Raw genomic sequence first — 25,308 nt, 5'->3', positions numbered from 1 at the left:
CATCAAGAAAAAAAAAACTCAGAAGGCAAAAAATCCCCAACAAATCAGCAGGTCTCTTATTAGATAAGGTAACCTTGTGTCTGTTATCCAGAGTTATGACCATCATAGAAATGTAAGATAACTTGAGAAGATCATGATAAAAAAGATATGGATAGAAAAGAATCTAGCTATCATACCCTTCAAATGCTAAAAGAAAGTGTCGTCTTCCCAACCATTCCCTCTTAGATTCATAAAATCCATCACTGGCTGAACCAAGTCCATCTTTTTGCTTCTCATCAAGCAAAGTAGTTGCAGACTACATGTGGATAAAGTAATTACCAATTGTGAACTTATTTCCAAATATACTACTTATAAAAAGTGCAGCAGTGCCCTAGGAAAATTACCTCCCATGTGATTCCACGATCCATAGTGAAAGTAAACATTACAGTAGATGCCCCAGACATTGGATCAATATGAACAGTCTGAAGAAAAAAAACAAAAGAAAAACAAAGGAGAAAAAAAAAAAGAACAGAAGTTAATATATTTGCATAAAATCAGGCCAACAGGATCCTAGCCATAGAAATTACCTTTGGTGCTCCTTGTAGTTCAATAACATTAGCTTTCATGTCAACAATCCCCGAGTCAAAATGCCCTTCAGTACGTGCATTCTGAACTAGAAGATCAAGGATGCTGACGAATAACTCAAAGAGCCTGTATTTTAATAGTGAGGTTTAATATGCTACGACTGCAACAAGGATATCACTTTTTAATTAACAAAAAACCAACCTATTCTGGATATCAGGTGGCAATCCTAAGAGTCGATTGAGAAAACGTCCAACATCATGCATGTCTGAATCAACTATACGGCCAGACAACTTTCCAGAATCCTTCCCGTTACCTACAGAAAATAATAGAAACCCAATATTTATCACAAACATCTTAAAGATTGACAGTTGAAAGATTATGAAATACAGCTAAAACGAAAACTTACATTAAGATGTCTTAAAATTAAAGAAGATAGTTACATTACGGATCATTTTTGAGGATGCCAAGAGAAATAAGAAAAATGAAAGATAATTAACACCTTATTCTACTCAATTCAATTAGGCAACAATCCAAAAAAGACAAAATATTACCTAGAACTGAGTCTCTAACTATTCCTACAGACACTAGAGCAGCTTTTGCCTTCATAATAAACTCTTGGATTGTCTCTGGTTTTTCAGATGAACATCCTGGAGGTACAACTGGCAGAGAATCCTGGAAAACTAAATTTTAGTTCATACAAAATTTATTAAGCATAATTTAGAGCGAACATGACAATATCCAAACAAGATTATCAAAACCTGCTCCATGATTCCTCTATACATCGCCATCAGGGCCCTTTTTCCATAGGCACTATCATAGTTGTAAGCACTCAATAATGGACCTGCCCTGCAATACATCCAATAATGAGGTAAGACAATCAATCAAGAAATAATCTGATAAAAGAATAATGATAAAATTCACTTCAAAATAGCTCATTGATATAACCAAAAAACTAAATAGAAATCCAGTTACCGGCGATCTCCTTGTGTTAAGGCCCCTAAGGTTTCTAATCTCTTTGCAACAATAGAAGCAAAGCGGCGTTCACCACCTAAATTGGTAAAGAGTAGCCTGAAAAACATACACAAGAATAAATATATCTTACCTACAAGATTTAGAAAGTTGATAAAAAGCTCCATGGAATCTATTAATTATTGTAAAACCATTGGCAGTTAATTATTAGTGATAACATTCATATTACTTACACAAGGAGAAAATACGGAGTTCCACAAAATAAATTCTCCTATGAGATGATTGAATTTAACAGGATCTCCATGGGTTACAACCATCCTCATACCACCATACAATTTATATTGATTCAACATGGCGTTGCAAAATCATGACTTAGAAATACTATCTTAAAGAGAGCACACTTATTATGAATCAAATTCAAATAACGAAAAAGGTAATCCCAATTAATCCAGCCACAATTTGAACATATGGAACATTAATAAATATAATGAATAGTCCACCTGTATTCAGGTGCAGAAGCTTGATTTGATCTATGAGTTCTTCCAAACTGTTGAATTGCTCGGTCAGCACTCCAGGGAAGCTCTAGAGTCAAATGAACCCTTCTTCTCTAGCATTAGGGAGACGAAAAGTAAAAACAAAGAAGTCAGCTGCTATGTAGTGAAAATAAAGGAGACAAATTGAAAAGCATGTGATCTTCCACAACACAGATTTGAACAGTTCACTGTAAATTACAATTTGGTTCTTATAATGCCATGTACAGTAGCAGAGCCAGAAAATTGTTTGTGAGAGGTCGGGCAATTTCTTATGATATTATGATAAAAGATTTTTCTCATTTACGTTATAACTTTTAAATATATAAACTTAAATATTGATGGCTATTGTTTACCGTATGCATGATAACACACAAATTAAAAAGCAACAGAAAAACATTTTGGTAAGGAAGAGCTTCCGTGACACCATTTTAACCAATAAAAATAACAAAAATAAAATGTTACAAACATAAGTTTTAGTAACTTTAATAATTCAGGAAGGTTTTTTTTTTTTTTTAAATAAAAAGATAAAAAGGTAAAAATTTCATCAAATATTATTTCAATAGTTTCAATAATTGTTTATGCAAAAGGTCGATTAAAATTAAAAGAATAAAACATTGCATCAAAAAATTTTAATAAGAAAATTTAACATCCTGTTAGAAAACCAAAAGAGCACCCAGTTCAAGAACTACTAAGAAATTTTAGAAAATTCTGCATTAAAATTAGTCAAAGAGCAGCATAAATCATGAAAGATGTCTTCTATAAATAAAACTCAAAAGTGGAATAAGGGATGAGAACTACCACATCTTCAAGTTGAAGAGCAATAATTTATTTTGTCAAACCACATTGACAAAATTTTGATTTCGTATTTTACTATTTTATCATATTATTATACTAAACTTTGATTTTTTTTAATCAAACAAACAACAAAAACAAAAAACAAAGTAGTTAGATAGGACTTTCGCAGGTTAACCCATTGATAGGGACATCTGCATTACACAAGCAATAAGGCCCCCCTTTTTCTTCTAAGGCCCAAAAGGGCTTTGAGGTTCAGGGTGGCCGGAAGTTCCCCAAAGTCCATCACAGCCTGTAGCATCCAATTTAAGACACTGAAATAATAATGGCATGAAGATGTAAAAGGTTCATACGTTAAATATACCTGATTTATTGCTCTTCTATCTGCCTGCAAAGAAACACCAGCTGATCCAGCTTCGGATATGATAGCAACAAACTTTTTACCATCCATGAAGAGTTGCTTCTCATTCATATTGACCATTTCCATAGTCACCTCCTTTCTAGAGAAAAATAAGAGAGAAATTCAGCTACCACAAGATTAACTTGAATATTAAACAAAAATAACAAAAAATAAAAATAAAAATAAAAAAAGAAAGAAAAAACCTGCACAAACTCACGTGTTTCGTGCCTGATAAGTAACACCTTTTCCAGTTGAGGCCCTCACAAGCATGCCTCGCCTCCCTGTCATTTCTGCAACATTATCTGGACCTCCAAGCTGCAGATATTACATGTATGGTCAGCAAGAAGAATATCATCAGATGCGGCAGTAGCTGTCCATTTGATATCTGAAATTGATCTTCAGTAACCAACTATTATGGTGTAAACAAAAGGAAAAGTAAATGTGTGCAACATGTACAAACAACAATATATGAGGCAACAGCACAAAATACAATTCATTTCTGGCTGAACATTCACAATAACAAACTTACAAAAAATCAGTTCTTGAAATACAAACACATAAAACTAAGAAACTCCATGTTTTTGTGTTTTCTGAAAGAATTGCAGACATACATATACAACATATGCTCTCTTATGCTTTAGATTCCACAAGACTTACAAGAAGCCCAGCCAGGAATTAACCAAAAACTTCTATTCCAACAAACATCCGATTCTACTCCGACACTATGCATCACATTTTTTTTTTTTTTATCAGAAACGAAGAAGAATATATTAATATAAGAACAAATACAAGAGAGATAAAAGAGAGAAGAGAAAGAGAAAAAAACTAAGGGAACGATGAGAGGTCCTTCCTACACAAATTGAACAAAGGATAAAACTCCCAACAATAGAACTCTAAAAACAAAGAGAAACCCCATCAATCTTCAAACTTTTGAAACGCAAACCCCAATCCAATTGAGTTGTAGAATGTTTAAAGGAACTCCTCTAAAAGCTCCAGTACAAGAAGCCCATAGAGAAGAATAAAACCGGATCAAATCTCATACCATCTCTTCCGTTCTCCCTTTATCCTCAAAGATCCTATTGTTTCTCTCTTGCCACACCATCCAAATCAAAGTAAGGCAAGCAATTTTCCAAAGTGTCTTGCCTCTTAATGAGTTCCCCAAGCCTTTAAAAGTAATAACCAACATGTCCTCAAGGCTCCTTGGAAGGACCCAAACCAACCCTACTAGATTGAACAACCTGTGCCAAAGTCCAATGGTAACGGGACAATGAAGAAAAAGGTGGTCAATCGACTCTCCATTTCCTTTGCAAAGAATGCACCATTGAGGACAGAGGGATTTGTAGGGTCTTCTCAATTGCAACTTGTCATTAGTGTTTACCTTCCCATGTGCTACTAACCAAGCGAGGGCCTTAAACTTTGAAGGGACTTTTGAGCTCCATAAAAACTTGGCCGGAAGGAACATTAAAGGATTTGAGACTTTTGACAAGGCCAAGAAAAAAGATTTCACTGAAAACAAACCTGACGAAAACAAAGACCACGCTCTTGAATCTGATGAAGAAGGAGAGAAAAACACAGAATTAAGGGAGGACATTAATCTCTGAAGGAGATCAATTTCTGAATCCGTTAGATTGCGGTGAAAGTTAAAATTCCAAGACAGTGGTAAGGAATTGCCAAGGACATTTGAGACAGTGAGGTTTTTAACAGAAATAACTCTGTAAAGATCAGCAAATTTAGAGCACAAAGTTTGGTTACCCCACCAAAGATCTTCCCATAACCAAATTATCTCCCTATTGCCCACCACTAGGCAGACAAAAGGGGAAAACTCCTGGAAAACTTGAGCAATAGCCTTCCAAGGACATCTGTGTGACCATCTAACCACCGTGTTGGCGTCCCATCCATTAGGATGTGTCCCATATATACTCGCAATAACCTTATGCCAAAGACCACTCCTTTCTCTAGGGAACCTCCAAAGCCATTTCCCTAAGAGAGCAATATTTCTCATAGAAGTCTTCCCAAAGCCCAAACCTCCTTTGGTCTACTAACAACCTCCCATTTGATAAGGTGATCTTTCTTCCCTTCCCCGCCCCAGACCAAAGAAAATCCCTTTGCATCTTCTCAATCTTTGAAGCTATTGATACTGGGATTTTAAAGAGGGAGAGGAAGTAGCTAGGGATGTGAGACAGACAAGACTGAATTAAAGTAATCCTCCCTCCCAAAGACAAATAGGCCTTTTTCCACCCATCCAACCTCCTCGAAATTCTCTCAACCACCGAATCCCAAAAGTCTATTGTCTTTGGGTTCCCTCCCAAAGGAAGGCCTAAATAAGACAAAGGTCACTCTGACACTCTACAATCCAAAACCGAAGCCAAACTAGACACCAACTCCTGCCTAGTGTTAATACCTGAAATGGTGTTTTTTTTTCTAAGTTGATTTTTAAACCAGATACTTGCCCAAAAACCAAAAGGATAATCTTGAGGTTTTGAAGATGTTCCATAGAGGCTTTAGAGAAAAAGATGGTGTCATCAACAAACTGTAACAAAGACACTCTAGTCCTATCCCTCCCCACAAAGAAACCCTCAGTTATCCCGGTTTCCTCTGCTCTGATCATCAACCTACTTAGAACATCTGCTACTAGAGTAAAAAGGAAAGGAGAAAGAGGGTCTCCTTGTCTCAAACCTCTAGAGGCCTTAACCCAACCCTTTGCATTCCCATTAACTAGGATTGCAAAACTAGATGAAGACAAATAACCCCTCATCCAAGATCTCCATTTCTGGCTGAACCCCTTCCTTTGAAGCACATGATCTAAAAAGCCCCAATCCACATGATCATAAGCCTTCTCAAAATCAATTTTGAAGACTACCCCTTCCTCCCCTGACCTTCTTTTCTCATCCACCACTTCATTGGCCATCAATACAACATCCAAAATTTGTCTCCCTTCCACAAAGGCTCCTTGAGAGCCAAAGATTGTTTCATGAAGAATTTTGTGTAAACACCCTGATAAGACCTTAGCAATTATTTTATATAAACTTGTAACTAAGTTAATAGGTCTATAATCTGAGATTTTAAAAGTTTGGCTTTTCTTAGGCACCATAGAAATGAATGTCGCATTTGTACTTTGATTTATTACGCCCTTAGTGTGGAACTCAAGAAACACCCTCATAAGATCCTTTTTTATCACATCCCAACACTCTTGATAAACTGCTATAGTAAAGCCATCAGGGCCAGGGGCCTTTTCCTTATTCAATTGGAAAACTGTCATTCGAACCTCCTCTTCAGAAAACGGTCTATCCAACCAAACTGCACTCTCTCCAGAAATAGGGGCCCAATCAATCCCTTCAATCCTCCAAGATTCACCTTCAGGTTTGGAATAGAGTTTCCCAAAGAAATTTACAATCTCCTCAGAAATAACCTCAATGTTATTTAAAGTCTCCCCCCTCTCAGAAATCAAAGACTTAATGAACTTCCTGCTTCTTCTTCCAGTGGCCACTCTGTGAAAGAACTTAGAGTTGCAGTCCCCTTCTTTAATCACTTAACCCTAGATTTTTGTCTCCATTGAACCTCTTCCTTTAATAACAAATCCTTTAGCTCCTTCCTTCTTAAGGTCCTTTCCGAAACCAGATCAAGATTTAAATTCCCTTCTTGTTCAATTAGATCAATTCTGCCTAAGTCCGAAAGAATGTGCTTTTCCACTCTCTTAAATCTCCAAAGGCCACTATATTCCACTCTTTCAACTTTGATTTTATAAACTTTAGTTTCCTCATAAACTTGTGACCTTCCCAACCTTCAACCGTACACTCTTGCCACCAATCTCTAAACTTCTCTTTAAACTCAGGATGGAGCAACCACATATTCTCAAACCTAAAAGGAGTCGGTCCCCATTTTAAAGGATTAGCTTCTAAACAAATTGGGCTATGATCAGAGGTCCATCTAGGAAGGGCCTCTTGAATACTTTGAGAGAAAAAAGAATCCCACTCAAAAGAGAACAAAAACCTATCTAATCTCTTGCAAATAGGATCCACTTGCATGTTTGACCATGTAAAAGCCGCATTCCTTAGAGGAGGATCCAACAAACTACTCTCCCTTATAAACTCGTCAAAACACCTCATGTTGACTGTTAACCTAGAGTCACCCATCTTCTCAGATATCCTCCTAATAACATTAAAATCCCCTCCTACACACCACCTTGGGAAAGTCAGACCATACAGGTCTTGAAGCTCCAACCAAAAGTCCTTCCTCCACAAAGGCTTATTTGGGCCATACACTGAGGTTAACCAAAAAGACCCTTCCTCATCAAAGTTGAACTTTACAATTATAGAGAAGGATCCTAATACCTTCTCTGTACACTTGAACTTAATTGAATCCCACAAAATCACAATCCTCCCCGAAGCCCCACAAGCAGGAAGAGCAGCCCACTCCAAACTTCTGCCTTTCCAAACACTGCTCACAAACCTCCTGTCCCAAATTACTCTCTTTGTTTCCTGAAGCATCACCACATCTGGGTTTTGAGTACTTAAAAACCTTCTCACAGTCCTTTTTTTCTTCCTGGAACCTAATCCTCTTGTATTCCAACTTAAGATCTTCATGTAAACAAAAACAACCCGACACAACCAGCACCTAGAACTAATCCTCTCCTCAGGTTCCAGAGTCATTTTTCCTCTTACTTCTGGAATAAACCTTATCCGCAGAGAGAGTACTCTTGTTCTCTCCTTCCACACCTTTTCCATTATCCCTGACAATGCTAATCCTCAAGCTCTCTAAAACCAACTGAACCTTGACCATCTTCCTAGGTGTGAGTCCCTCAACTTGAAAACCTTCCAACAGGAGGGTGGAAGGTTCTAGCTCTGGGACGAAGCCTCGCCTGAGACACCACGCTCCTCTGGGTTACTGAGTGTTTCCCTAAGGAAAGGCCGGTCTTTAAATTTTCGGTTAGAGGTTTCTAGGGGAAACGCCACACCTTCAAAACAGGACGCACCACCACGACGGCTGATATCCATAACAGGAGAGATAAAAAAGGAACCACGCTGAACGGAAAAGCTTGACTCCAACAGAAACGAAGAAAAAGGCTGACAACGAGAAGCATGAACCAAAGAAACAGAGGATTCGGGAAGAAATTTTGGCTCAAAAGCCCCAACCAAAGGAAGATCCTGCTCGGATAAAGCTAAGAAAGGAGGATGCACCTTATTGACCAATTTGCAATGCGAAATCCCCTCGTCTCCCTCTCTCTCGCCGGTAAAAACTTTGGATGTTTATGAACCAGGAAAAAGATCGATCTTACTGGAGAGAGATTTGCCCCGAAAAGTGTCTCGATTTGCCTCTGATGAGCCACCTCCTTCTAGATTACGCTTCGAGGTAGAAGACGCCTCCTCTAATCTCAACGGCCAGCTTCTTGCTTTGCGCCTTGTGAAGATTGAGGAGCCTTTTAGCTTTGATGACTCTTGAGGATGAACTTTCGACACTATCTTCTTTGCAGAGGAACCTGGGCGTAGGAGCTTTGAAGACGAAGGCACTGCTGCGCCACCATTAGAGGAACCTTCGTGGGCTGGACCAGCTAGGGGCCCAAAATCTTTCGCCCCAAATTGGGCCCAATCAGAACAGGCTTTAAAAGCGTCTAGTTTTGTTGGCCTGACGTTGCTTCCCGCCTTTGGGCCCAACATACACCTTCCCTTTCCTTTCTCCCCCTTAGATGATTTTGAATCTGAAGAACGAGAATGGGAACGATGACGAGGCCTCCAGCTATGGCACTCATTGTCCTTAGCAGTAGCTCGTAGCCCCTCAGCGATCTGTGGCTTCTGAAAGACGCAACCCCCCGCTGACCTCAGCTCGTCCTTGCTGTGATTTGACTCAGGCCTGAGAGAGTCTTCTTCGTCATCTTCTTCGTCATCTTCTCCGGTGACTGTAACTGCAACCATGTATGTCCAATCTCCATCTTCTACCTCTAGTAGCGCTGGAAGCACGACATTTGGAAGCATCTCCACCCACAATGTTACTTTCGTCAAATCAACAAGCTTCAGCAATTCCCTTGCCACCTTTGTTACCTTCCCCACTTCTGCAAAATGTATCTCAGTTGCGCCTCATCCCACAGATGGAAGGGAAAACCTCTTAGTTCCAACCACCCCCGTCTAAATTTTCCATTAACGACTGAGTTCTCTTTTGGTGACCATCTCCTCAGAGCAATAACCTCTCCTCTCGCTGTGAAGCTCCCTTGATCTTGAATCCACTGAGCTCTCCTTGTAGAATCCACAAAAAAAACCCCCCTTGTAAGCAGAAATGGGGGTTACAGACACCATTCCTTTCATACCCACCCTTCTTGTTATAGCTTTTCCAACATCACACCAGTCTCGTATTTTTCCTTTGCTTTCACAAACTACAGCTCTTACCCATTTTCCAACTGGCATCACTGCACCATTCCTAGGTCCTTTCTCTGCAACCACATCAGCATAGGACCACTCACCTCTGTACATTCCTTTGCTCTCTTGAGGCTTTTTTAGCTTCTCCTTCGAGGCTCTGTCAGCTTGAACAGAGAAATCTTGGACTGAAACAATTGTCTTCCTAAGATTTTCCCACCCATAGCCTTTAACACCTTCAGGAACAACTAAAACTAAAGGTTTTCTCTTGGCAACGAATTCTGTGATTTTCATATATCTCCCTCTGCTATTAAAACATATCTCCATCAGATGAGTCCTAGTCTTGCCCCCCATCTTTCGTATGAAACCCCTGGAAGCCTCCAAATCCACAGCTTTCTTCAAATACTCCAACAACCAACCCGACTCCTCCTCTTCAAAACCTAATGAAACCACAAAACCTCGACTTCTCTCTGTTATGGAAATCCACGTTCCCCCATTGAAGCCTTTAAACTTTACCTGGAAAGCCTTTCTCTCCACTTCAAACGACTGATTTCGAATCATCTTTTCCTAGCTAATTACCAATTGTGAAGTCCCCTTCCACCCAAAATTTAGTAATTCATATTTTTTTTCATGACACTATGCATCACATAGAAGAAGGGATGCCTTTATGGTAGAAGAGCCAATGCAAGGATCTCTTGCAGTGAGGACTTCTGGAATCACACATGCAGCCAGACACACACGTGTGACTCTCAAAAGTATAAAAAGTAGAGATAATTAAATCTTGATTGAAATTTTGCATCTAATGTCATACATACAAAAGTAAAGTCATTGAGTACGATATTGAAACCCAAACCTTATAAGAAAAGATCCAAAGAGGAGGATAAATCTTTACTCAGTAAACCTTTGGCTTAGGAGGATATTTTTCCTGTAAGGATTTATTAGAGGGTTGACTCCCCAAGCATTTCCTATCCAACAGAAATTCAAACGATACACTGCATGAAAGATGTGCACTTTCTTGAATGTCTAGAAAAATCTTTGATCTAAAAGGTGAAATTTCACACACATTAAAATGGAAAATTTCATAAGCAAATGTCAATTTTATATCAATTTTTTGGGAAATATTGGCAACCTTGTGTAAATGTGAAAACCTGCATTGATCATCTTAAATGTACTAGAAGAAACATGATACCCACTCAGAAAGAGTCACGTCTAACAAGTTTCGTCTAATGATAGGTGACATAAACCTCACCAAAAGAGAGGCAAAAAATAAAATAAAATTATTGGACAGCAATAATCAATCATTATAAAAATTCTTACCTTGGAAAGTACACATTATTCTTGCTGCAAGATTGAGAACTCACAGTTATGATTCATGCATAGTGGCTTGAGCATGATAAGGCCGAGGTAAGATTTCAACAACACCCCCAACCACACCCCCACCCCCCTCTTCTTCTATGAAAAATAGTCCATGAAAAGAAAAATGACAGAAAAATATCTATGACAGTGGGCATACATTTGACGTAAACATGGCAAAACACCTAAAAGACTAAATCAATTTAAACAAACAGCGATGGTATGATGTCACGTAGTATGGAGATTGATAAAACTTTAGCCTCCAACTTGCATCAGCTTTGGGACAAGGGTTTTAATAGTCCTGCACTGAAACAGCTAGGAAAATGATGTATTCACTTGATAAAATACTCAAAAAGTGACTTTTCTAACTTTGCAAAGTTAAAGGACTTAAGATTCTTAATAAAAAGAGGTAGAGAAGCCCATAAAACCCCGACATGGAAAATAGATAAATAGCCAAAGACAAGTACGTAAGGCTTGTCATTTTGAGTTTTGACTAGAACAACATTATTTGCTATATGCTTACATGTTGCGTTCTTCCCAATTCAACATTGTGTCTTTCATGCATTCAATGTAAAGAATTCCATATACTAGTAAGAGAAGGAAAGGGGGGCTTCACACCCAAATATAAAGGCAGTAAGGCCCTTTGTTCATGTGCTGAGGAGGATGTGCATATTACATATGAACCTATCACCAGTAAAGTTTCCAATATACATCAAATTCTTTGCCCCAACAACTCCATCCCATCCTACCTTTTTTGGCAAATGAAATATATTGTTTACACTATGTTCATCTACTAACCCACTCCAAACAGCCCCGTTACTGTCCTTGATAGGATCATCAATGGTTACAGCACATTGAAGAGATGACACAGATAAATGAAGTAAACCACACAAAATCAAAAGATTCAAATAACATCATATATTTATGAACACTGGACAAGAAAGGGATTTTTAAATCGGATGGACAAAATATTTTACCAACAATAAAGACTAAACTCATGTTTTGTTTTGTCCGCACATACACACAGAGCAGGCCACACATGGTCACTACCTGGTCAATAATATCATCCAAGGGGTTGTTTGGAAGATCCAAAGAACGAATTATCTCCAAAATCTTAGACTTACGCTCCATGGCTGCTTCATACCTAATATCATGTTTAGGAAATATGTATTACTGCTTTTAATAATTATTTTTAATCAAACAATAAAGAAAAAAGAGGGATAAAAGAGACCGAAATTTTGAAATACAAACCTCTTCAACAGTTCGGCTACATAGGCATGTCTTGCTTGAAGATATTCATCAGTTTTTTCCTTGCACAAGTGGCATGACCATTCCTCAGATACTAACTCAATCATAGGTGGGACCAAACATGATGGGTGGACTAGTTGGGCGCAACAGGAACATTGGAGCAATTTCTTCCGTTCCTACATTTAAGAATACAGAAGATAGTAAAGATAATGCTAGTACCCAAACCATTTAAAGACAATGGAAGGCATTACCTCTTCAGTATTGCAAATCTCACAAATCTGAAATTCATCATCAGATTCAGTAGATTCATGTTCAGAATCAGCTGCATTGGTCAGACAAAAATTTAGTAATTAAAATAAAATAAAACAACTAATTGCACATTCACAAGTAGGTATTCCAGCTCATAAAAGAAGCATGCTGATTGACAGCAGCAGTGCTCCAAAAGGAAGAATACACAAACAAACAAGGACATTTTGAATAAGTGAAAGTATGCTCAGTGACGCCTAAGAAGACTCCAAATGTAATTGTGAAGACAGAATAATGGAGGGCAAATAAAGAACTGAACGACATTAAAAATATCAGACACTGAAGAAGATGAAGTATGATGAATGAAAGTGGAAATGATCAATAGAAAAACAGAGCTATGTCATCAAAGGAAATAGACATGCACTGATAAATGCAACAGATCCTCACTATCTAATTTCAAGAAGCTTACGTTCAAAATCTTCATCACTTTCACCATCACTTGCAGGTTTCCATTTGGCGACTTTTCTAACTCTCCCTTTAAGGGAAACACCAGGTGTTGCTGAGTGCCTCTTTCTTTGAAGCTCCTTTACACTTTCCTCTCCTGTAATGAGATTAGAAAGTGAAGACTCCTCTAGGGGTAAAAGATATGAAATTACAAACAGTCCAGGAAATATACCATATATATACCTGGGAGTGATTCAGGCTTTTCAGGCAAAGGATAATTTTCTTCCACAAATTTTAACAACAGCTCACGAGGTCCCGAGATAAAATCATCAAGTTCAAGACCCTAGTCAAAACAAGATGAAATAAAGAACAAAAAACAAAAAAGGAAAATTGACACAAGAATGCTAAACAATACAAATCACATGGGCTTAGGTAGAAATGAATACACCACAAAGCACAAAATCAAGCACCCACATATTTGGTGACTGCTTCCTCTGTTCTTGCCTCTCCAGTACTCTGGAGGCCAATGACCACACACTTATTTTCCATCAAAGCTTGCTTAGATAGCCTTACAGCAGCAGGCACCTTAGCTGACATACACATGTGTCTAAAGAAACGCTACAATCATACATACAGACAACAAAAGGCAAATAGTAAATAAATAAAAAAAATAGATAAGAGATGCCAGAATTGTTTTGGGAAAAAAGAAAAAAACAAAATAAAAAGTGGTGCAAGAGCAAGCATTTACCACCAATCCCACAAATAATATACCTGATGGCTTGCCCAGTATACCCGCCACACCTGACTAGAATTAGGCTTCTCATCAGTAAGAAAGGCACTAGCTGATAGCAACTCCACCCGCAACTCTGCCCAAAACTCTGCTGCTCTTTTATACATTTCCTGAGTAGAATACCATTGAAAATGAGAAATTTGCAAACATATTGCAGTCTGCAGAGAAGTTGAAATAGAAAGTATTAATAAAAAAGTGTGCGTGCGCGCACGTGTGTGTGTGTATACATATCTCTGTGTGTGTGTGTGTGGCTCTCAAGTATACCCTCTTGACGATTTCGAAATAGCTGTTCCATGTGATTCTGAAATAAACATACATCCCTCAAAAAGTTACAAAGGACAGGGAACAGAAAATATGTTAGGGCAGGAAGACAATTATGCCTTGAGGCTTGAACATCCAAATGTAGGATTAAAAATATCCTTGACAACAGAATAAATATTCATTTAATCCAGTAGACATTAACTTAGAAAAATGATGTACATGACTGACACAACTTTCTCCCTAATGACTGAGCAACAGGATTCAAAAGATGCAATTCATATTGATGGTCCTAGAGCGAACTCACAATTCCAAACTTCAACAACGTTAGGCAACCCTCCATATGTTCAATGATTAAATCAATCATTACTATGATTAAATCAATCATTTATTTTTAAGTAGTTCAACTTCAACCCTTGATACATTCAATGGAAAGAAAAGCATAGATTAGTGTCCAATGAGAACTCTCTTTTGGTAGAAAAATTCTAAAGAAATCTATAGTTTCAATATTCTTATAGGCAGCTCCTCAAAACTTCACAGAAATATGGAACTTGGGGAGTTCCACACCAATTAAGGCAATTTCATTTTTTTTGATAGGCAAACACACAACAAAAATATATTAGAAAAGGGCGCCTTGAGGCTGACCCAAGCATACATGATGTATACAAGAGGCGCCAAAGGGCACAAAAAGAGATAGAAATACAATACCAGCCCTCAACTAGCGCCTAGCCAATCAAAAAAATTAGTCAAAGGAAGAGTACCCTCATTTACAACCGATTTAGTCCATAGCCAAAGATTACAAACAAAAGAATTCTTCAACCTATGAATTGATAACTCTTCATTATCAAAAGCTATCTTGCTTCTTTCCTTCCAAATCGTCCAAAAAATGCACAAAGGGGCTGCGTTCCACACCTTCCTACGCTTTTTGCCCATCTTAAAGCCACACCAACCACTAAGAGTATCTCTAACCGAAGAAGGGAGGACCCAAGTAACACCAAAGCAAACAATAACTCCCATAACCCTCTTGCCTTAGAGCACTGAATAAGAATATGATCAATTGACTCTTCTTCCATACCGCAAAGGAAGCATCTGTTAGCTAGAGACCGGCCCCTCTTTTTAAGTTGATCCAAGGCTAGCACCTTACCCCAATAAGCTTCCCAAGCAAAGAAGCTCACTTTGGTAGGCACACAAATACTCCAAATATTACTATAAGGGAACTAAACATCTCTTCTTGGAGCTAGCGAACTATAAAGGGACTTAACTGAGAAAATCCCATCTTTAGTCTCTTTCCACAGCATTCTATCTTCCAAAAGAGGATTAAGCCTCCTACCCCAGATTGTCAGAAGTAATCTCTCCACCCCCTCCACCTCCCAGTCATTAAAGGACCTAGAAAAGCTAGGATTCCAAACCCCTTCATCTCCCGAATGATCCCATAACTCCACTAACCAAGCCTCTTTAAATGAAGCAAAGGCATACAAAGAGGGAAACAAATTACTGAGAGAGAAATTCCCACACCAATTATCATTCCAAAATTTCACCCTTCTACCATTCCCCACAGAAAAGACAACTTTGTTTTGCAAGAGAGCTCCTTCCTTCCTTATTTCCTTCCACAATCCTACTCCAAACCCCTCCCTAACTTCTCTAGTATACCAACCCCCTTCTTCCTCCCCTTCTTCCTACTAATGACTTGCCTCCAAAGAGCCTCCCTTTCATTCGCAAACCGCCAGTTCCACTTGCATAAAAGGGCTCTATTGAGAGTAGACAAACGTCTAACTCCCAAGCCACCCTTCCTTATGTCCAAGCACACGGAATCCCAATTTACTAGATGAGGCTTCCTCTCCAAAGCTCCTCCCCCCTACAAAAAATCCCTTTGAATTTTTTCCAATCTTAAACTAACCACTCTTGGCATTCGAAGTAAAGACATCAAGTATATGGGCATACTTGACAAAGTACTACGAATTAGGGTAATTCTACCGCCTTTGGAGATATAATTCCTTTTCCACAAGGCAAGCCTTCTCCGAAATCTCTCTTCCACCCCATCCCAAACAGCCACGGACTTGTGATTCGCCCCCAAAGGGATCCCCAAGTAAGAATTTGGCAGCCTTCCCACTTTACATCCAACCTCAAGAGCCAAAGCCTCCAAATTCTCTACTCTCCCAACCGGCAAAATCTCGCTCTTATCCAAATTAATCCTCAAACCTGATATGACTTCAAACCATATCAACAACCAGCTTAGATGAGCCATCTGATCTTGGGAAGCTTCACAAAAAACTAAAGTATCATCGGCGAACAACAAATGAGATACCACAGCCCCGTCTCCACTTCTTCCTTTTATCCTGCAGCCCGAAAGAAAACCCCCCCACTGCTTTAAGGATGAGCCTACTAAACGCCTCCATCCTGATAACAAATAGGTAGGGAGAGAGAGGATCCCCCTGACGCAAACCCCTTGAACTATTGAAAAAACCGGCTGGAGTGCCATTAATCAAGACTGAAAACGTCGCTGTGGAGATACACCAAGAGATCCAGCCAGTCCACTTCCCCCCAAACCCCATTCTTTGCAATACCAATAGAAGAAAATTCCAATTCAAGTGATCGTACGCCTTCTCTATATCTAGCTTACACAACACCTCACTCTCATTTCTCTTCAGCAACGAGTCTATTGCCTCATTGGCAATTAGGGCAGCATCCAGAATTTGTCTTCCTTCAACAAAGGCATTTTGAGCTGAAGACACCACCTTTCCCACCACCTTCTTGATCCTGTTTGCTAGCACTTTTGCCAACAGTTTATACAATCCACCTATCAAGCTAATCGGTCTGAAATCTTTAAGGTCATCCGCATCCGGTTTTTTAGGGATAAGGACCAAGAAAGTTGAATTCAGGCTCCTCACAAATCTGCCATGCTCGTGGAACTCCTTCGTAAAGCCCATAACCTCATCTTTCACAAAATCCCAGCTGAATTGCCAAAAGCTGAGAGAAAAGCCGTCTGGACCAAGAGCCTTGTCTCTGTTCAGATCTGAGAGGGCAGAGAAGACCTCTGCCACTGTAAAAACCCCTTCCAGACCAGCTGCATCCTCACCATCAATCCTATTAAAATCCAAACCTTCCATTGATGGATGCCAATCCCCAGGATCTGTTAGCAGGTTCTCGAAAGCTCCAACCACACCCCCCTTGATATCCTGCTCTTCTGTTAACCAGTTACCATTAATCTTAATCTTAGACAAACAACTTCTCCTTCTATGGGAATTGGCCATCTTATGAAAGAAGCCGGTATTTCTGTCACCCTCCCTCAACCACACTTCTCTTGATTTTTGTCTCCAAGAAATCTCCTCCATTAGAGCCCATTTCTCAAAGTCCCCCTTAGCTTCCTTTCTGGCTTCCAGCTCCTCCAAAGATAATGTACGCATCTTCTCCTGAGAATACCAGAAATCCACTTTGTCCAAAGCCAGTCTCTTATTCACTCCCACCTTCCCAAAAACTACCTTATTCCAAGACTTTAAGATTGCCTTTAAAGCCTTCAATTTCTCTGCAAGGATGAAGCTAAAAGACCCGTTGAATCTTAGACCTTGCCACCACCCCTTCAATTAAGGCAATTTCATGACACACAATTTCTTGTCTTTATAAGTTTTCAAGCAATCATATTACCCCTTTTTTTTTTTTTTTACTTTCACAACTCTGTATTTGTCAAAAAAAAAAAAAGGTACAAAGGAACACTAACAGTGCCTTTCTGACAAGGTCTATGTATACCCAAAATTAAACAAAAAAAAGTGAACGAAAAAAAAAATAAAGAAAGAAAGAAATATAGCAAGAATCATCACAGCAAAAGTAAGCTCCATATGAGGCAACGAAATGTTGACTTTTGTATGGTAACACTCCTAATGTGCCTAAGAGAAAACCTAAGCTAGAGAAGAAACAAATTCATTTAGTTTCAATCCCATGCTGCACCACCACCAAGGATTAAAATATTGGAAATTGCGGGAAATATTAGTGGTTGAATTTTGTGGACATATAAGAAAATATTGGAAATATTAGACGGAAATTTGGAAAAAAAATTGATTACAACTCATAGAAATGAAGGGAAAAACTCCAAGAAATGAAAAAACAAAAATAATACACATACTGAAGTTGTTTTATTGAGTAAAACAATGTATGTATGATGTAATTTGTGACAATCGACGATAATTTTATAGAACTTGAAAATACATTTAAAATACTTTGTTTGAATGTATTTAAGAATATAAAAGAATATATATATATATATATAGATAGATAGATAGATAAATGGATAGATAGATAGATAGATAAAGAAAATGTATTAATAAAAAAGGGTATGCACGATGTATACGAAGGAACCATACGATCCAAAAGGAAGCGCGAAGACACAAAAACCAGCAATTACACCCTACAAAGAGTTTAAGCAATCCACAAATCTTAATATCGACAAAGAACCATCCTTGATATACAATTTAATTCAATCCTAAAAAATGTTCAAGAAAGAATTTTTAATTGTTTGATCTAGGCTTTCATAATTATTGAAAGTTCTCCTATTTCTCTCCCTCCATATGGTCCAGAACACACATAATAGAGCAACCTTCTAGGCTTTTTTTTTTTTTTTCCCAAATAAAAGAACCACCCTAACTCAAGAGAAATCCCCTAACTAAAGAGTGCATCACCCATTGTACACCGAACAAAGCAAAAACCAACTACCACAAATTGTGTGCTTGCATGCAATTAAGGAGAGAATGATCACTCGTTTTTTCATCTTCTTTACACATGTAACATCTATTAAGGATCCTCCAACCCTCCTTTTGAGCTAATCTAGAGTCAAAATCCTAGCCCATGTAGGTTCCTGAGCAAAAAAGTCAACTCTCACTAGGACCTAAGAATTCCAAACTACATCATGAGAGAAATGTTCCACTCTGCTATTAGCCAAAGAGGAGTAGAAAGGCTTAATAGAGAAAGGACTATTCTTTGACTTCAACCACACCTCAGTATCCTCAAAGCCCACCCTAATAGAGTGATCATACAATCTCCTAAAAAATACATCCATCTTCTCAAGCTCCCAATCATGAAACTATCTAACAAGCCTAGGGCCCTAGCTACCATCCCAAATGTCAACCACCTAAGCATCTTCTTGCCCGTACTTTCCTATAATTACCCATTTCCCAAGGGGGTTCCTTTCACTCACAAAACTCCAAGACCATTTTCCCAACAAAGCCTTATTAAGAATGGATAAGTTTTTAATGCCCAAATCCCCTTTTTTATTTTTCCATGCAACAAACAAACCAGTTCACCAAATGTGGCTTGTGAGTCAACCACCCCCCCCCCCCTCTCTTTTTCCCCATAAAAAATCTCTCTAAAACTTTTCCACTCTCATGGCTACCCTCCTCGAGATAGCAAAGAGGAGAGACATGAAATAAATTGGTAATCTGGACAAAGTGCTCTTTATCAAAGTTTGTCTTCCCCCTTTGAAAAATATTGTCTCTTCCACAAAGTAAGCCTTTTCTAAAAGCATTTTTCCACTCTTTCCTAAACCCTATAGGACTTGTGAGGGGCTCCCAACGATAGGGCTAAATACGTGGTAGGAAAAGCACCTACCTTACAACCTAAAATCATAGCAAGCTCCTCCAAGTTTGAAACATCTCCAACAAGGATCAACTCACTTTTCCTATATGTATGTATGTATATAATTCATTTTTTGTTGAAAAATATTTATAATTTAATTTACAAGTTTATATTTCTCTTATATTTAACATTATACAAAAGGCATAAAGAAAAACTAATTAAGATATGATGGTTTTTATATTTTTAACTCTTAGTTAAATTGAATTTGAAAATAAAATAACTAAATTTATTGATTAAAGTTTTATTTTAATAATAAAAAAAAAGTTTAACTATACATCCATATATATTTTACCTATAAACTTATTAAGGGCAAACTTGCCCACTTAGCAAAGAACCTTTATTCTCATTAGGAGAACTAGGTTCAAATCCTAGCCTCCCAATACATAATTTTTGGAGCTTTGACCATCAAAAAAATTGCCAAATTTTGGTGAAAATTTGGAAAAGTCCCATAAAATAAGCAAAATCCTGAAAAATTGGGAAAATAATGGCGAAATTTGCTTGGACAAACATTTCTTCTGCATTTATCATTTCAGCCTTCTAAATTTTGAAATTTTGATCCTTGATCACCAAAACTAGCTTGTGGTAAAAGTTTACTACTAACATTCTTATGGATCAAAAACAAACAATTTGTCTCATAAGAAATGAATACAATAGAAAAGCATTAGTTACCCTTTAGAAAGGACCACCTCAAATCAAAACATGAACAGGAGTAGTTAGCCCATCAAAACAAAAGGCTGCAAATTGGTAAGTTCCTTGCTTAGCCAACAGATCTGCAATATGGGAATGTCCTAAACATCTAACCAATCATAAATTTACACAAGCATGAATATGATTTCCAAGGCTCACACTTCCCATGACATGACCATGCTATCACCAACATGGAGTCTCCTTCTACATAAAGTTGCAAAAGCCTAATGAGTTGGCAATATGTACATCTTCCAACCAAGCTGGGGTCACAACCTCAATGGTTAATCCCACCCCTGCAGGTTTGAACAAGGCACTAACTTGTGTCTTTTATGATCTCTAAATAAACCATGAGTCCCTAGTTTTTCAGGATAGCCTAGTAAACAACCATCAAAGTTGAGCTTGAGGTAGCCCTCTAGCAGAGGTTTCCTCTCAAATGGAACCTCCACAATCCTCCTACATTGTAAGTAGTATACTATTAGTCACAAACCTTTAGCAGTAATTATACTGATTTTAGTTCTATGTATGCAGTGTAGTCTAAACAGAAAAGAAACGTCAATATCACCATAAATGGATTGGGTTATACATAAGAATGTGGTTGATCCAAATCCAATCCAATTAGGGAAACTGTTAAGGATTAGATATCCCAGTAATCATCCATATGTACCAAAGAGGGGGAAAGAGAAAAATATACAACAAAGCCATCAAAATAATTCCATTCATGAAACTAATAACAGCAAAATAATTCCTGGAAGTGGGGGTACTGAACTTAATAGCTAACTTTGTGTCTTAAATAGCAAAGCAAAAGACTGCTCTATACCGTCATCTGGCCTTCCAATGGTGCTTCAACAGTTTCAAACTCTGCCCCTTTATAGCTAAGAGTACGACATACATACATACCCCTGATAGATAAGACAACATGAAGTAGTCACATATTATATACTATAAAAATTGTTAAACAAGAAAATTTCCAAAACCTCGTAACCTTGCTTTCATGTCCATGGCAACAAGTTCCAGTGCCCCAACACCCCCTTTATCTAGAGCACCTGCATATAACATTTTGTGCAAATAAAACTTTTATTTTCACTTAACCTAAAGTAATCATGAAGACAAGAAACAAGTGTAGAAGAAAGAGTAGAAAAGAGAGGGAGGAAGAAAACAAGGATTGTATGATAAACAAACCAAAATGAGATTGAAAAATGGATCCACCTTCATCATTAATAAACCATAAAAAATATAAAGATCATCAACTCAATCCAATGCTACAATGGACACTGTCAATTAAGTAATTAAAACATGCAGAATGTAACATATGTTTTGTTAGGGTGGAAGAGCATGACTGCAAACAAGACAAATCTACGAATCAGCAACTCTTCATGTGCTATTAGAATGAGTTCTACATTTTGACTCATGATATTAAAAGGCAAAGCCCAAAAACATTCATTGACACAGCATCAGGTATCAGTATTTCATTATCTCGCCATCTGAATGGTTTTCTTAAACAGATGAACTTTCTTAAGAGATTTTGCCCACATCCAAAATTTTTTTAAAACATATGACATCTTTGACTATATTATCAATTTTTTTTTTTTTTTGGGATAGGCCTTCAACTACATTATCAGTATTAAAGGCAAATTTTAAATCATTTTATAATTAATGAAGAAAATGTTACTAATGTTAAAAGGGATCACATGAAAAAAGAGGAGGAATCCATTATACTAGGTAGTAAACAAAGAAAGCTAGAATTCAAAAGGACACAAATCCCTTTAAACCAAAAACAACAAAGAGATATTCAAACTGAAGAATGATAAAGAGCCCATTGTGGCCTGAATTTATTTGGCTTTGATTTGCTCTATTTGGATGGGAAACTCTATAATCATCAAATAAAGCTGTGACTATGAATATATATTTGGATAAAATTACATTCCTTGCTTCTCTTTTGGTTTTGGTGATAAAAGAACTCATAGGAACCCTTTTAGGAATACTATGAGGGATTGGAAAGAATGGAGTGCATAGGCCAAAGTGTGGCACTAATTTAAATTCAACAACTGCTTTACAAGAAATCCAAGCCAAATGAGAATTAAAAGAACTCTAAAGGACCATTTGAGAGAAACAAAGTTCACTTTCTCTAAGCCTAGGTATTCGAGTGATCCTATTGAGATAGAAGTTTTTGTTCTCCTTTAAGACCTTAAAAAAGCTAATTCCATGGGGGAAGTGAAGACGATAGTGGAAGGGAACTAATTAACAATCACTAAGTATGCTTCAAAGAACACCTTAGGTTCTTGGAGTTTGATCATCATTACAAGAGAGCTAAGAGGCTTGAGTCTAGCATGAGCATCACATTTAAATGGGTTCCACGATCCAAGAATGTAGGAAATCCTCAACCTCTAAGGAGTTTAGAAGGCCCCCTTATATTTTTGTCTTAGTTATGCAGGTGTTAAGTTGTTCCACTTCCAACACTACGGGTGGTGACTATAACAAAGGTTTCTAAGTGGGTGGAACAGAGGTTAGGTAATGAGAATATTCCATTTTTTTTTTTTTTGGTTTGATGATAGTGCTTTCATTTTTTAGTGTTGCATCTTCGAACAAATTGCTTTATGTCAGATGCATTCCCTTGCTTTGAAGTAGTTCCAGTTCTATTTATTTATTTATTTATTATTATTTTTTTATTTTTTTTGTGAGAAAAAAAACAATATAATATATCAAGGTAAGTAAAAAAAAGTACAATAGAAGTATGAGAGATCCTCCAAAACACTATACAAAAATAAAGTAGGAACTTCCAAAGTTCAAGTACATCTATACAACTATGAGGTTCCACAAACCATGTGGGAATATATAAAAATATTCTATCCTTGCTAGCCCACACACTTGGAACTACATACCAACATCCAATCAAGTTGGATCAAATTAAGGGGAACACCCTTAAAAAGTTGTGGTGCAAGAGGCCCAAAAGGAGGATAAGAAATGAATTATGTTCCAAAGACCCTTTGAAGTTCTCGTCTTATCCTAAAAAAATCCTAGCATTTCTTTTTCGCCACACAACCCACATCAAAGCAAGACAAGTGAACTACCACAACACCTTGCCTTTACTAGTACTTCTCAATCCTTTATATGAGATAATCATAAAGTCACATATACTCTTAAGAGGGACCCAATCCATATGAGTCATGCTGAATAGCCTATGCCATAGCCCCAAACTCAATGGACGATATAAGAAGATATGATCCATCGTTGCACTCTCCATACATAACAAACAAACAAATATCAGGACTGAAGGCTTTGTAGGATCTTCTCAGTTGTAGCATGTCATTAGTGTTTACCTTCTTGAATGCCACTAACCAAGCAAAGGATTTGACCTTAAATGAAGCTTGTGATTTTCAAGCAAAATCAATAGGGAATGATGGATTTGGATCAATATGGTTAGACAAAACTGAAAAGAACATTACTGTAAATAAACCTAAAAAAGATAAGGACCAAGCTCTCAAATAAAGACCAGAAGAAGATAAGTGCAAATGTGAAAGAGAGGATATGAGTCTTTCAAGATCTTCTATCTCAAAATCTAAAACATTTTGATGGAAGTTTATATTCCAAGAGAAAGGATTAGTGGACCCAAGAACTAATGAAATAGTGAGGTTTTTAACTATGACAATTCTGAAAAGACCTAGGAATTTAGAACACAAAAGTTGATCCCCACACCACAAGCCTTCTCAGAAACGAATTCTAGTCCCATCTCCTACCACCAATTGAGTGTATCTGGAAAAATCTGTGCAATAGCTTTCCAATGATAACCATGTGATCACCTGACTATAGTGTTACCATCCCACCCATTACTATGTGCCCCATAAATTTTTTTGGCAAGAACTTATACTTGTATTATGTTAAAAAGTATGATTGTTATAGTGCAGGATGTGGAGAATTTGGAGGCCTTACAACCACATTTGGCTGCATCATTGTAAAGCTTTTCCACTTATTTGAGGCTGCTATTGGATGCCTCTCTCAAGTTGATAACAATGTGGGATTCATTGATGGAATGGTTTGAGAGGAGACTTATTTCTTAGAAAAGAAAATTTATGTCCAATGGAAGAAGGTTAGCACTTACTAAAAGCACCCTCATGAGTTTGCTTGGTGTACTTTGCCATCCTTGCCTTTGTTTGACTGTCTCGAAAAGCCCTAAATATTTCCTCCAATTAGGAGAGGAGAATGGTCAAAACCCATTTGGTTTTTTTGGTGGAAAATAGGGTTAGGAGATAAAAAATGTCCTTAACAAGGAATTACTTTTTTTTTTTATAGGAAATGACAAAGGAATATATTAAAAGAAAAAAGAACTACAAATCTACAGGAGATTCTTGGAGGATTGAAGGAATTGATAGGGCCCCTATTTCTGGAGAGACTGCAATTTGGCTGGATAGGCCGTTTTCTGAAGAGGAGGTTCGAATGGCAGTTTTCCAATTGAATAAGGAAAAGGCCCCTGGCCCTGATGGCTTTACTATAGCAGTTTATCAAGAGTGTTGGGATGTGATAAAAGAGGATCTTATGAGGATGTTTCTTAAGTTCCAAACCAAGGGGGTAATAAATCAAAGTACAAATGCGACATTCATTGCTATGGTGCCTAAGAAAAGCCAAACTTTTAAAATCTCATATTATAGACCTATTAGCTTGGTTACAAGTTTATATAAGATAATTGCTAAGGTCTTATCAGGGTGTTTACGCAAAGTTCTTCATGAAACAATCTCTAGCTCTCAAGGAGCCTTTGTGGAAGGGAGACACATTTTGGATGCTGTGTTGATAGCCAATGAAGTGGTGGATGAGAAAAGAAGGTCAAGGGAGGAAGGGGTAGTCTTCAAAATCGATTTTGAGAAGGCCTATGATCATGCGGATTGAGGCTTTTTAGATCATGTGCTACAAAGGAAAGGGTTCAGCCAGAAATGGAGATCTTGGATCAAGGGCTGTTTGTCTTCATCTAGTTTTGCAATCCTAGTTAATGGGAATGCAAAGGGTTGGGTTAACGCCTCTAGAGGTTTGAGACAAGGAAACCCCCTTTCTCCTTTCCTTTATACTCTA

The 25,308-nt window shown here is 37.7% G+C and overlaps 1 protein-coding gene across 4 annotated transcripts in view; it reads right to left on the bottom strand.

Annotated features, from left to right (window-relative positions):
• Positions 1–25,308, bottom strand: part of LOC117909355 (protein FORGETTER 1) — an 81,447-nt gene that overhangs the window by 12,317 nt on the left and 43,822 nt on the right. For 3 of the 4 annotated variants that reach the window (XR_004650343.1, XM_034823366.1, XM_034823367.1), the window contains exons 9-27: positions 21,233–21,293; positions 21,068–21,149; positions 13,665–13,793; positions 13,368–13,511; positions 13,137–13,236; positions 12,919–13,050; positions 12,455–12,525; positions 12,207–12,379; positions 12,006–12,099; positions 3,476–3,573; positions 3,223–3,358; positions 2,034–2,140; positions 1,537–1,632; positions 1,323–1,410; positions 1,116–1,236; positions 766–877; positions 567–690; positions 384–461; positions 177–295 (exon numbers count right to left, since the gene is read on the bottom strand). Coding sequence is in view for 3 of the 4 variants with exons in the window: in XM_034823366.1 (XP_034679257.1) it covers positions 177–295; positions 384–461; positions 567–690; positions 766–877; positions 1,116–1,236; positions 1,323–1,410; positions 1,537–1,632; positions 2,034–2,140; positions 3,223–3,358; positions 3,476–3,573; positions 12,006–12,099; positions 12,207–12,379; positions 12,455–12,525; positions 12,919–13,050; positions 13,137–13,236; positions 13,368–13,511; positions 13,665–13,793; positions 21,068–21,149; positions 21,233–21,293 (2,065 nt within the window). In the remaining variant the exon portion in view is untranslated. The remainder of the gene's footprint in view (positions 1–176; positions 296–383; positions 462–566; positions 691–765; positions 878–1,115; positions 1,237–1,322; positions 1,411–1,536; positions 1,633–2,033; positions 2,141–3,222; positions 3,359–3,475; positions 3,574–12,005; positions 12,100–12,206; positions 12,380–12,454; positions 12,526–12,918; positions 13,051–13,136; positions 13,237–13,367; positions 13,512–13,664; positions 13,794–21,067; positions 21,150–21,232; positions 21,294–25,308) is intronic. The other variant, XM_034823368.1, reaches the window with a different exon arrangement.

Source organism: Vitis riparia, chromosome 19 (assembly GCF_004353265.1).
Source record: "Vitis riparia cultivar Riparia Gloire de Montpellier isolate 1030 chromosome 19, EGFV_Vit.rip_1.0, whole genome shotgun sequence".
Classification (NCBI taxonomy): Eukaryota; Viridiplantae; Streptophyta; class Magnoliopsida; order Vitales; family Vitaceae; genus Vitis; species Vitis riparia.
The sequence above is the reverse complement of the archived record's forward strand: the minus strand, read 5'-3'. Positions and strand labels throughout refer to the sequence as shown.